We start from the raw sequence: 12,919 nt of genomic DNA, 5'->3' as shown, positions 1-12,919 counted from the left end.
AGGAGGGAGGAGCACTTTGGAGAGACGGGGCGCTCTAGAGGGGTGAGGCACCCTGGGGGAGGGCGGGGTACCCTGGAGGGCAGGACACTGGGTAAGGAAGGAGCACCTTGGGGAGGGCGAGGTCTAGGACAAATCTGGTTGGAGGAAGGGACCCAGGTTCCCGGAGTAGGTTTTGTTGGGAGTGGGGAGGGGTCCCTTGCCTGCAGAGTCCGGGTCCCAGAGCAGTGCAGCACGCTCTGCTCCCCTCGACGCAGCTCGGCCGTGCTCATGGGTCGCACCCTGGGGTCCGACAGGAGGGCAGATGGTACATCCTGATGTCTTTATGGATTCCTGCCTCGCCTGGATGCCTCCTAGCCAACCTATACCCACCTGAGCACCACCTGGATGGGCGTTTCTGGCCCTTCTGGCCCCTGCTCCAGGCTCCTCGCGGGGTCCCTTTAGGCAGCAATGCGAATTAACACCCCAGCGCCCAGCGGTGAGCCGCCAGGTGCGGCGTTCAGGGCTCCCCAAACCTCTCTGAAGCTCTTCTTACCCATCGGGCGATCCGCGTTCCTCCATGTCGGGCTCTGCACACGGCGTTAGCTCCGCCCAAGTCTCCTTTCCCTTCCCAATACCCTCCCTTCTCCCCAACACTGGGACGGTCTACGCACATCTAATATTCCCACCCCCATCTTCCCATCCCAGGCAGCCATCCATCCGGAAAGGCTCCCGCCGGCCCAGAGCTAGCTAGTTAAAGATTTACTCATCCCCACCACGCAGTGGAGAAAGTCTCTCCCAAGCTAGGGGACCCCTAGCTAGGAATTTATGGAGTCTGAGGAGTCTTTGTTCTCAACCAGTCCCATCAGGAGGTACCCATGGGACCACCCAGACCAGCCTCCTCTGCACAGATGGGGATACAGAAGCAGGGACAGGAAGGACTCAGCCAAGGCCACAGAGCCAGCCTGTGCAGAGCATGAACCAGGCTCTTCCTACTCTTCACGGACCCCCACCCCCTCCCATTTTATAATCACCCCCCACCCAGTCGCTTGGGCTTTCCTCAGCTCCAGGCCTAGGGAGTGTAGGGACTTTGACAGACCGGAGTGCCCCGTCCAGGCACTAGGGAAGACCTGGCTGGGTTGAGTCTCTGAGCTGAGCTGAGAACAGGTTTCCAAGGACCTGGTTAAACATTTGGGCATCTGCCTCTCTAATGCCAAGGTCAATCCAAGGCCAGCACGATTGTTTAACTCTCTCCTGGTCTGGCTTATGAGAGCCGTAGAGATGTCTATGAGTGTGCTGGGGTGGGGCAATCGTTCATTCCGTGCCAGTCTCCATGCTGGGCACCAGGACAGAGGAATCATATGCAGGTCCTGCCACTTCCCAGCTCACAGTCTGGCTGGGGAGATGGAAAAGTACAATCCAGTGTGTAGGGCCTCTTGGGGGATTTGGGGGGGCGGGGAGGTGAGAATGGTAGGTGAGGCATTTCCAGGCAGAGGAAAGGTGTCAGGAGGACCAGGGTGGGGTGAGGAGATGTGTGTGACCTGGAGAGGTGATGTGAGGCTGCAGCCAGCCCACCAGGACACATCAAGGAGTCAGGGCTCACTCCTCAAGGAGCCAGGAAGCCATGAAATGTTACAAACAGGGACATAACACTGTCAGATTGTCTTTGCTATTACTATTGCCATTGTGGCTGTCGCTACACATTCTCTGGATATTTCTGCAAACCCCCTCCCCCTAAATACACATTAGGGCGAAAACCCTGAAAATCATCCCTTCTCAATGTAACACACTCTATACCACCACAAATGACAACCAACTATCAAAGCTACCCTACTGGGGAACGGGTTATCCTGGGTGGCAGTGAGCTCCCCAGGCACTGGAGGTATGCAAGAAAGAGCCCATAGACCTTTCGGTTATAGTAATACAGGGAGAGTTCTGTAGAGTAAAGAACCACTGCCCCCAGCTCTGCAGCTAACTTGCCACAGAGACTTGGCCTTTCTAAACCTGTTTCCTTCCTGTACAAAATAATTAATGATCCCCCTCCAATTTTACATGGTTGTTCTGAGATTTCAATGACACAGTGACACTCATAGATTGTAAAGAATTACCTAAAAGCAAAATAAAAATTCTTCCATAATCACTCAGATTCCTTTCAATCTATTTTTTTTTTTTAATCCTTGAGCCAGAGAGGACAAAAATTACTATTCTTGTTTTTCAGATGAAAACAATGAGGAAACAGGTAGGGAGGAGCAGTTGTCTAAGGAGAAAGCAGCTCTAAATGGCAGAACTGAGGTTTAAGCCCAGAACTGGGAGCTGTAAGTCCTGACGCTGTCTGTTGGGCAGGTGGCGTTTTTCAGGAGGTGATCCAGGAAGTGATCAGGTTGCTCCTTTAAATGTCCTTATACATGTTAAGGGACTACCAGTTATTTGCATCTTAGTGTACAGTGGTTTAATCAGATTGCTGTCCCTGCTTAAACCAGACTGATATGAGCCACACTGAAGGAATTTTGATAAAATCACAGACAGGAGAGGTGTGCATGGAAGGGTGTGGCGAGCTGGTTGGTGGGAACTTGTGCACAAGCCCTCCCCACCTGGATCAGAACGTGGACATCACCAGATGCCCACAGGCAGGAGCCAAGCCCGGATTCGGTTCTCCAACAGTGAGTGTGAACATCTTTGAGCATTCATGAGCACACTTGGGTGAAGCCTACTCTAATTGCCAGGCCTCTGGGTACTTGAGATACATGCATTTGTGAAGCCCACCGATAAACATCCTGTCCGGGTAGAGCTCACCCTCTAATGAGGTGGGAGAGGCAGACAATAAAATAAGCATGTGAATAATTTACATAGGCTGAGTGCAGTGGCTCACGCCTGTAATCCCAGCACTTTGAGAGGCCAAGGTAGGAGGACTGCTTGGGCCCAGGAGTTCGAGACCAGCCTGGGTAACAGTGAGAACTTGACTCTACAAAAAAAAAAAAAAAATCACCAAAAAATTAGTCAAGCGTGGTGGTGCGCGCTTATAGTCCCAGCTACTCAGGAGGCTGAGTCAGGAGGATTGCCCAAGCCCAGGAGGTCGAGTCTGTGGTGAGCCATGATCATGCCACTGCATTCTACCCTGGGTGACAGAGTGAGATCATGACTCAAAAAACAAAATTACATAGCATGTTAAAAGTTGATAAGTGAGCCGGGTTTGGTGGCTCAGCCTGTAATCCCACACCTTTGGGAGGCTGAGGTGGGTGGATTGCCTGAGCCCGCGGGTTTGAGACCCGCCTGGGCAGCGAGACCTCATCTCTACAATAAATCAAAAATCAGCTGGGCATAGTGGCACATGCCTGTAATTCCGGCTACTCCAAAGGCTGAGGCGGAAGGATCACCGGAGCCCAGCAGGTCCTGACTGCAGCTGCGGTGGCTGGGAGCAGCCACTGCACTCCAGTCTGGGCAATCGAGTGAGACTCCAACTCAAAAAAAAAAAAAAAAGTTGATAAGTGCTATTAAAAAAAAATCAATCAGGGTAGGAGTTGTTGAGAGTTGGGTTGAAGATACTGCTGTAGTTTAAGTAGCATGGTCATATGGTCATAGAATACATAATTGAGAAGGTGATTTTTGAAGAAAGGCTTTAAGGAGAGTTAGTCTAGCTATTATTTGGGGAAGATCACCCCATGAGAATAACTATCCAGTGCAAAGGTCCTGAGAATAACTATCCAGTGTGCATGCCACATGTGTTCAAGGAATGGAAAAGGCTAGAGTCTGGAGTAGAGTCAGCAAGGGGAGTGTGGGAGACAAAAGATCCAGGGGAAATAGGGGGCCAATCACATGCAACCTTGTGGGCCACTTAGAGAACTTCAGCTTTTATCTGAGTTAATAACAGAGATGATGAGAAGTGGTCAGATTTGGGATGTACTTTTACTACAGAGTCAACAACACTTACTGAAAGATGGAGCAAGGTATATAAGAGGAATCAGGACAAATGTGAAGAAACATCAAAGATTTTTTTTTTTTTAATTGGAGTCTCTGTTGCTCAGGCTGGAGTGCTGTGGCATACTCACAGCCACCCCAGCGTCGACCTGCTGGGCTCTGGCGATCCTTCTGCCTCAGCCTTCCAAGTAGCCGGAACAACAGGCACGTGCTACTTTGTGCCCGGCTAGTTTTTTATTTTATTTAGAGATGAGGTCTTGCCAAGTTTCCCCGGGTGCGTCTCGAACTGGGTTCAGGCAATCCACTCGTTTCAGCCTCCCAAAATGCTAGGATTACAGGCTGAGCCACTGAGCCCAGCCCAAACACATCTTAAACTGTTGAAAACCACAGACAAAGAAAAGACCATGAAAACAGCCACAGGGAAAAATACATAAGCTTCACAGCAACAAGCATGACACTGACAGCTACTGTTGAGTAGAAATTACAGACACCCACAGATGAGAGAATGGCATCTTCCAAGTGCTGAAATTAAAGAGAAAAAAAATCAACCTAGAAGGATATTCCCAGCAAAAGTATCCTTCACAAAGGTCAGTAAAATAGACATTTTTGAACAAACAGAAGCTGAGATAATTCACTTCCGGTTGATCACCACTATAAGAAATACTAAAGGACAATTTTTTAAAATATTGAGTAAAAGTGACTCTGTATGAGATAATGGAACTAATGAAAGGAATAACGAACACCAGAAGGAATAGGGTTTATGTCAAATCATTTTCACTGTTTAAAAGAAAGGCATACCATTTTTTTTGCTTCAGTTATGATATATACAGAATCACTTCATGACATTAGCATTAGGGACAGGAGGGGTTAAGCTGTAGAATTGTGGACCTGACTCTCCAGCTGTTGGCAAAGAGAGAATACACTAATTTAAGGTAGATTGTAATAGGTCAGTGATTATATGACATCTTTAAATTAACTGTTATCAAAATAAAAGAATTAAAACTAGAAAGTTAATAGTAGAGAATGATGAATTAAAATTACTTGAAAAATCAACAAGGCATGGTGGCATGTGTTTGTAGTCCCAGCTACTTGGGAAGCTGAGGCAGAAAGATCACTGGAGCCCGGGAGGTCTAAACTGCAGTGAGACCCCCAACTCAAACAAACAAAACAAACAAACAAAAACTTGATTGATTCAAAAGAAAACAAAAATGATAAATACAATCATAAAGAACAAATTTGGAAGTAACAAAATAAAAGTAAACTCAATTATATCAGTAAGTACACTAATCGTACATGGGCTAAACACATCAAGTAAAAGACAAAGATTGTCAGACTGGATACTAAAAAACAAAATGTTTCTCTGGTTTTTTGTTTGTTTGTTTGTTTTTGTTTTTGAGTTGGAGTCTCACTCTGTCACCCAGACTGAAGTGCAGTGGCATGCTCCCGGCCATTGCAGCCTCAACCTGCTGGGCTCCAGCGATCCTTCCGCCTCAGCTTTCCAAGTAGCCGGAACTACAGGCGTGCACTACCATGCCCAGTTAATTTTTGATTTATTATAGAGACAAGGTCTCGCCAAGTTGGCTGGGCTAGTCCCGGACCCGTGGGCTCAGGCAATCCACTCGCCTCGGCCTATGTTTTGTTGTTTAAAAAATAAAAGCCCACTTCAAATTTAAGGAAGGAGATAGACTGGAAGTCTAAGAATAGAAAAGGCTGTACTACATCAGCCCTAATCAAAGAAAGTGTTGCCGCAGTGTTCACCTCAGACAAAGTGGGCTCTAAGGCAAAAAGCATTAGCAGAGACCATGAGAAGCATTTTGTTATCATGTGATCCCACAGGAAGACATAATCATCTTAAATTGTAGTCATCTAATAACAATTACAAGGAGAACTAGACAAATCCACCATTGTAGAAGATAATATTAAAACAACTCTTTCAATAACTGATTGAACAGCAGGTAAAAATTCAGTAAAAATATAGAAGGTTTGAACAGCACTGCTACCCAGCTTGATCCAAATAACATATACAGAACACTAAACTAAATCCAATAGCTACAGAATACACATTTTCAAGTGTACATGGAACACTTTCCAAAATAGATGTTGGGCTATAAAGCCAGCCTCAATAATTTCAAGGGCTTAAAATCATGTTGCGCATGTTCTCTGACCATAGAGGAATTCACCTAGAAGCAATAAAGGAAGGATAACTAGAGAATCACCCCGAATAATTGGAAATCAGACAAAAACACTTCTAAATGACCATTGGATCAGAGAATAAAACCCAATGTGATTAAAAAATATCTTGAAATGAATAATGAGGGAAGTACAATATGTAATTCAGCAGTGCTTAGAGGAAATTTATTGCCCTGAATGCTTGTATTAGGAAAGAAAAGACAACCAGGGCAACATAGCAAAACCTCAGCTCTACAAAAAATAATAAAATTAGCTGGGTGTGGTGGCACATGCCTCTAGTCCCAGCTATTTGGGATGCTGAGGTAGAAGGATCACCAGAGTCCAGGAGGTCGTGATGGTCGTGATCATGCCACTGTACTCCAACTTGGTGACAGAGTAAGACTATGACAAAACAAAACAAAAAGAAAAAGAAAAAGGAAAGAAAGAAAAGAAAAGAGATTGAGTGAGAAACCTAGCATGGACACTTCCACCTCAGAAAACTAGAAAAGGATAGCACATCAACCCAAAGAAAGAAGAAAAGAAATTGTACAGATAATAGCAGAAACCAATGAAATGCATAGCTGACATAAAGTAGAAAACATCAACAAAGCTGAAAGTTGTTTCTTTGATAAAATCAGCAATTTGTATAAGTGCTTAGCAAATTAATTAAAAAAAAGGAAAAATGCAAATTACCAATATCAGGGAAAAGGGAATTTTACTAAAGATCCCACAGACGTTAAAAGAATAATAAGATATTGTGAATAACTTTATGCCAATAAATCCAAACTTGACCATGTTCATGAGTTCATGGACAAATTCCTTAAAAATCTCAATTTACTAAAATGGATGAGAGAAAAGAGTAAAATAGCTGAATAGTTTTATATTTGTTAAGCAAGTTGAATGTGTAATTAAAAACCTCTCCACAAAAGAAACTCTTGGCCTGGATGGCTTCACTGGGGAATCTTCCAAACACTTAAGGAAGTAATAATATCAATCTTAGACAAACTTTCAGCAGTGGAGCCAGAGGGAGCATTTCCAAATTCTTTTTTTTTTTTCTTTAATGAGGCCTGCCTAACCCTGATATCTAATCCTTACAATGACATCATAAGAAAATAAAATGTAGGTCATTACCTCTTACAACCACAAATGTTAAGATCCCAAATAATTATTAGCTAACCTAAGCTAGTAACACATAAAATGCATAATACATGTAGATTTATTCCAGTAACTCAAAAGTTTCTTGAATATTTGAAAATCAGTCAGTGTAAGTCAACACATTGGTAGAATAAAGAAGAAAATCAAATGATCATCTCAATAAATACAGAAAAGACACTGGTAAAATTTAACACTTGTTCATGGTAAAAATAAAAGCTCTCAACAAACTAGAAGTACAGTGGGAGTTGCTTGATTTAATGAAAGTTATCTACAAGAAGACCTACAGGAAAACAATTAAAAAGACATCATATTTAATGGTAAAAGTAACTTCCTCTTCACTCCCCATCATACTGGTATAGTAAGGCAGGAAAAACAAACAATCAATGTAGTAAATGAAAAGAAAGATATAAACTGTCATTTTCACAGTACACATAAATACTCAGATGTATGTGTATATAGAAAATTCTGAAGAGTCTCTAAACAAGATGCTAGAAATAATAAGTGAATTTAGCAAAGTCTCTGATACAATGTCAATATGCATGTAGTATATACTATTGTTGACATAAAATACACAATTGGAAATTAAAATTTTAACATTTAGAACGGCATTTTAAAAATTAACTTCTTAGAAATAAACTTAATGAAAGATGTGCAAAAATCACATGTTGAAAACAGCAAAACATTGCTGAGAGATATTTAAGAAGACCGAAATAACAGGAAAGAATGACCATGTTAATGAGTTGGACAACAAAGCATTGTGAAGTTGTCACTTTTCAGCAAACTGACATATGTAGATTCAATACATTCCCAATCAATATCTAAGCAAGGACTTTTTAAAAAATGGAAATTGATAAGCTGATTCTAAATTTTATATGAAAATGCAGAAGACTACAACAACAGCCAGGTTGATAATGCAGAAGAACAAAGTTGGAGGACTTATACTACCACATATGAAGACTTACTATAAAGCTGCAATAGTCAAAACAGTGTGGTAGCCATGCAAGGATAAGTGACTGAACAAAAGTGCCTCCAGCAACACATCCATTCATATGCATCACCTGACTGATAACAAAGGAAGCACTGTAATTCAGTTGAGAGAAAATGTTCTTTTCAATAATTTGGACTGGATTAACTGCATATCCTTTTAGGGAGAGAAAAATATCCTTGACCCTATTTTTCACACCTTTCACAATATTAATTTAAAATTAATGATAGACTCACATTTAGAAGAAAATTTGGATGATATCTTCATGACATTGGGAGTAGACAAAGATTTTTTTACACAAAAAGCACTAACCATATCAATGCTTTGGACCACATTGAAATTTAAAACGTCTGTTTATAAAAAACTCTACTTAAAAGGGTAAAAAGGAAAATCACACACCGGGAGAAATCATTTGCAGTACTTATATCCAACAAAGGACTTATCTAGAATATACCCAGAGCTTCTCTACAAGCCAATAAGAAGCAAATAACTCAATTAAAAATTGACCAAAGGAGCAAGAGCAATCAGGCAAGAAAAAGAAATAAAGCATATCCAAATTGGAAAGAAAGAACTCAAACAATCTCTATATGCTGACAGTATGACCTTATACCTAGAGAACTCTAAAGACTCCTCCAAAAGACTCCTGGACTTGATACATGAATTTGGTAGTTTCAGGATACAAAATCAAAACACACAAATCAGTAGCACTGCGATACATTAATAGCGACCAAGCTGACCATCATATTAAGAACTCAATTCCATTTACAATAGCAGCCAAAAAGCGAAAATACCTGGGAATATATTTAACCAAGGAAGTGAAAGATCTCTTCAAAGAGAACTATGAAACTCTCATGAAAAAAAATTGCAGAGGGCACAAATAAATGGAGAAACATTCCATGCTCGTGCACTGGAAGAATCAACATCATTAAAATGACCATATTACTCAAAGTAATCTACACATTCAACGTGATCCCTATCTAACTAGCAATGTCACTTTTCACAGAATTAGAAAAAACAATCCTAAAATTCATATGGAGCCAAAAAAGAGCCAGAATAGCCAAAGCAATCCTAAGCGAAAAGAACAAAGCTGGAGGCATCACATTACCAGACTTCAAATTATACTACCAGGCTGTAATTACCAAAACAGCAGGGTACTGGTACAAGAGCAGACACATGGACCAATGAAACAGAATAGAGAATCCAGAAATTAACCCAAATACCCAAATACAATCAACTGATATTTGACAAAGCAGACAAAAACATACACTGGGAAAGGGCACCATTTGTTCAACACATGGATAGCTACGTGCAGAAAAATGAAACTTGATCCCTATCTCTCTCCACATACAAAAGTTAACTCAAGGTGGATCAAAGACTTAAATGTCACCCCTAAAACCATTAAAATCCTAGAAGAAAATCCCTTCTGGACATCGGTCTAGGCAGATAATTTACGGCTAAAAATTGACCAAAGGACTGGAAAGAGACTTTCACAAAAGACAATACCAAATATCGGCTAAACATGTGAGAATGCGCCCAACATAAACACTCACCAGGGAAATGAAACTAAAATCATAGTAACATACGACTGCACACACACCAGAATGAGCACAGTAAAAAAGACAATACCGCTTTGCCTTTTGTGTGCAAAGTGTGTGGAACCCTCATGCGTTGTAGGTCAGAGTGCAAACACAGCTGCTTTCTGAAAACTGGCCACACCCGCTCGGAGTTCAACATGCCGCTGTCCTATGATCCAGCAATTCCACTCTAGGTCTGTGCCTGAGGGAGATGGGTGCACACAGTCAACAAGACATACAGGAATGTTCACGGTCGCTTTCCGGTCCGGTTAGCCGCCTCCTCCATCACCACTACTGCTATTTTGGCTGCCATCGCTGTCATCACCCCCACCATGACCGCCATAACCCCAGCACCATCATCACCAAAACTCTACCATCACCACCAATTCCTACATAAACCTCTGCCACCCTGATTGTGCTGCTTCACTGCAGTCGTGGTCATTGCCATCATCGGCATCGCCACCGTGACCACGCCTGTCATCACTGCTACCATGAGTCCAGTCCTCTGGAGTCCGGGCCTGTTCCTTTGAGGAAAGTAAAGCTGCAACAGCGGGGCCCCAGCCCGTGGCACCCCCGTTGACCTTGGGCTGCCTGGTCCCACGGCTAGGGCCGCGTTCCTCGGTGTCCCCCTTCACCTTCACCCTGTTCTAAGTCTGCCCTCCTTCCTCGGGAGCGGTGAGGCCCTTCTTCCACGGGACGGATGCGGAGGGGCAGAGGGAAGGCCTGCTGGGACCCTCGAGCTGTGCTTAGGAGCAAGCCGGGCCCGGCAGAGGCGCGTCTCCGGGGCTCACTAGGGGGCAGCAGAGCACCGTGCGGCCATGGCCGCCGGCGCAGCACAAAGGACGCTTTGTGGCTTGTGGGCCTGCCCTTGCCGCGCTCTCTCCTGAGCCTGTGCCCTGAGGGACGAGCAGGCCCTCAAGGTGCGCTCTCCGAGGGGGTGAGCCCGAGACGCGGAGGAATCAGGGGACCCTCCCACCGACCCACCTCTTCCCGGGTCCATCCTCCCCTGGGAAGCCCTCCCTGCGTCCCTCTGGCCTCTGAATAAAGTCTGAGCTCCCCAGCCAGGGATCTCAGGCTCCTGGGGCTTACCGCCTGCTGACCCCTTTGGCTGTCCCTCTCCACTTGTGCCCCTCGTCCCCTCACCCTCCATCCTGCGTCCTGTGTCCCAGTCCCCAAAGCTTCCCTTCCCTTCCTCTGTTCTTGTACCTTGCTTCTCCTTCTGCCAGGAGCACCGTCTCCCACCTGGTGGATTTGTCCTGCAAGCTTTCCCCTGGAAAGCCCTCCTGGCCACCCCCTACCCACCAGGCCAGATAGCACCCACGCCTGCGTAGCTGCAGCCTGGATCACACTAGGTTTCTCTTCCTGACTGGTGGGGCGTTGAGATGGCGTCTGCCTCATCCTCGTGGTCTCTGAGCCAGCACAGGGCCCAGCGCACAGAGGAGTTCAGCAAATGTGGATGGAAGGAAGGGAAGGAGCCAGGAAGGAAGAAGGAAGGTCGGGTGCACCCCTGCATCCCTCTCCAGCCTTCCTCTCTCCTCCCTCCCTCCCTCTCGAGGGCTAACCGCAAACACTCAGCTCCATGACGTAAGGATTCATTTAAGGCCTCATTTATCACGGCCATCGTCAGCTCCTGCCACAGAGCTGCTCTCAAATATGCCCAGAAATGGGTGACATCTTCCCAGCCTGGGCCATGCTGGCCTCTCAGCCTCTCGACCATCTGATACAAATTTAGAAGCCTAGAGGGCAGGGGACAGCCCCATTAGGCCCAAATGACCTGTGTGCCATGCCCTCAGCACACGGCCCAGGGGAGCCCGTCCCCGTGGTCGGGTACACACACCGACCATGGTCTCCGTGGAAAGAGGCCTAGGCCAGGCTGGGGCCCACTCCGCCCAACAGTGGCATTATGCGGGATCGAGGTGGAGTGGAGATGAGGACCATGAGGGAGGAAGGAGGTTCTCGCTGGATCACATGACGATCATTTGTCATTGCTCACTTGTGCCCCCTGAGGGGGGGGAAAGCCAGATGGATATGGGTCCTGTTGTGAAATTTTCCAAACAGAGCTTGCTGTAATCTTTAATTAAATGTGAGTGGAGGCTCATTTCATTTCATGCAATTCTCCAAAGCTGGGACCTTACGAGATCACTGAGTCAACTTCCAGCTGGCTCCCTACCCACTTTACCGATGAGAAAATCAAAGAGAGGCAGCACAGCCTGGAGTGGCAATTGCGCTTGGGGGAAGGAGCAGTGATTTTCAGGAGAGGTGGAGAGAGTCGCAGAAGCCCATTGGAACCCCTGGGCCACCACTCTCCCCCTAACTGCCCGGCCCGTCTCCTGGTGGACATGGGCAGTGGTGCTGGGACTTCTGCTAGACAGGGTGCTTTGTGAGTGTGGGGGACACATCCCTATGCCCAGCAAAGGGCCCTAGGCATAAGGTCACTCTCTGAATATCTGCCTGATGGAGACATGGTGGCCCAGCAAGAGGAGACCATACTGCCAAAGTCAGTCTTCGTTGTGTGGTAAGGACAAGCCCCCAGGGGTGATTGTGAAATTCTAGGATCCAGCTCTTCTCTCGGAAATATAAACAGCTTTCCACTGAGTCAGTGCCTGCCGACCCCTTACCCAGGAATAATTTACCTATGACTGGGTATTTTCCTCGAAAAATGATAGTGTCACTATGTAAGAATGCTAAGGAGCGTTAAGGACCATCACTTGCATCATGATGTTTCATGCGTCTGGAACTTTCTGGGCTAGAGGGATGGGGGTTAATCTATTGGACAATGGGCGCTTTTTCTACTTCATTTGAATGGCTTATTGAAGCAACCCTCAGGGACTGGTACAATGATTGCCCCAGGTTTACAGATGAGGAAACTGCGCTTAGAGATAGTCAGTCACTTGCCCTAGGCCATGCACCACTAAGTGGCAGGTTGGGGAATCTTTCGCTAGCACTTAGGTTTCTGTCCTCTGGCTCTGCAGCTTCCTTCCGTGGGCCGTTCTGTAAAGTCGGACTTCTTGGATAACTGAAATTGAACTTTTAAATATACAGTTTGCTTTAGTTTAAGAATCTCTGTTGAGACATGTTCCTGCACCGTCTCTCACACTGTCCTGCCTTCTTCCCTGGGGGTAGTGAGCTCAGCTTTAAGCCGGTT

General features: G+C 45.4%; 1 protein-coding gene across 1 annotated transcript in view; it reads right to left on the bottom strand.

Annotated features, from left to right (window-relative positions):
* KIF12 (kinesin family member 12) overlaps positions 1–568 on the bottom strand; it is a 7,510-nt gene extending 6,942 nt beyond the window's left edge. The window contains exons 1-3 of the mRNA XM_008050163.1: positions 533–568; positions 370–435; positions 52–279 (exon numbers count right to left, since the gene is read on the bottom strand). Of these exons, the coding sequence (XP_008048354.1) occupies positions 52–279; positions 370–435; positions 533–558 (320 nt within the window). The 5' untranslated portion in view covers positions 559–568. The remainder of the gene's footprint in view (positions 1–51; positions 280–369; positions 436–532) is intronic.
* Between the last annotated feature and the right edge of the window lie 12,351 nt (positions 569–12,919).

Source organism: Carlito syrichta, unplaced genomic scaffold (assembly GCF_000164805.1).
Source record: "Carlito syrichta isolate Samal-C Ts95f unplaced genomic scaffold, Tarsius_syrichta-2.0.1 Scaffold143111, whole genome shotgun sequence".
Classification (NCBI taxonomy): Eukaryota; Metazoa; Chordata; class Mammalia; order Primates; family Tarsiidae; genus Carlito; species Carlito syrichta.
This window is presented reverse-complemented; position numbering and strand designations above follow the sequence as displayed.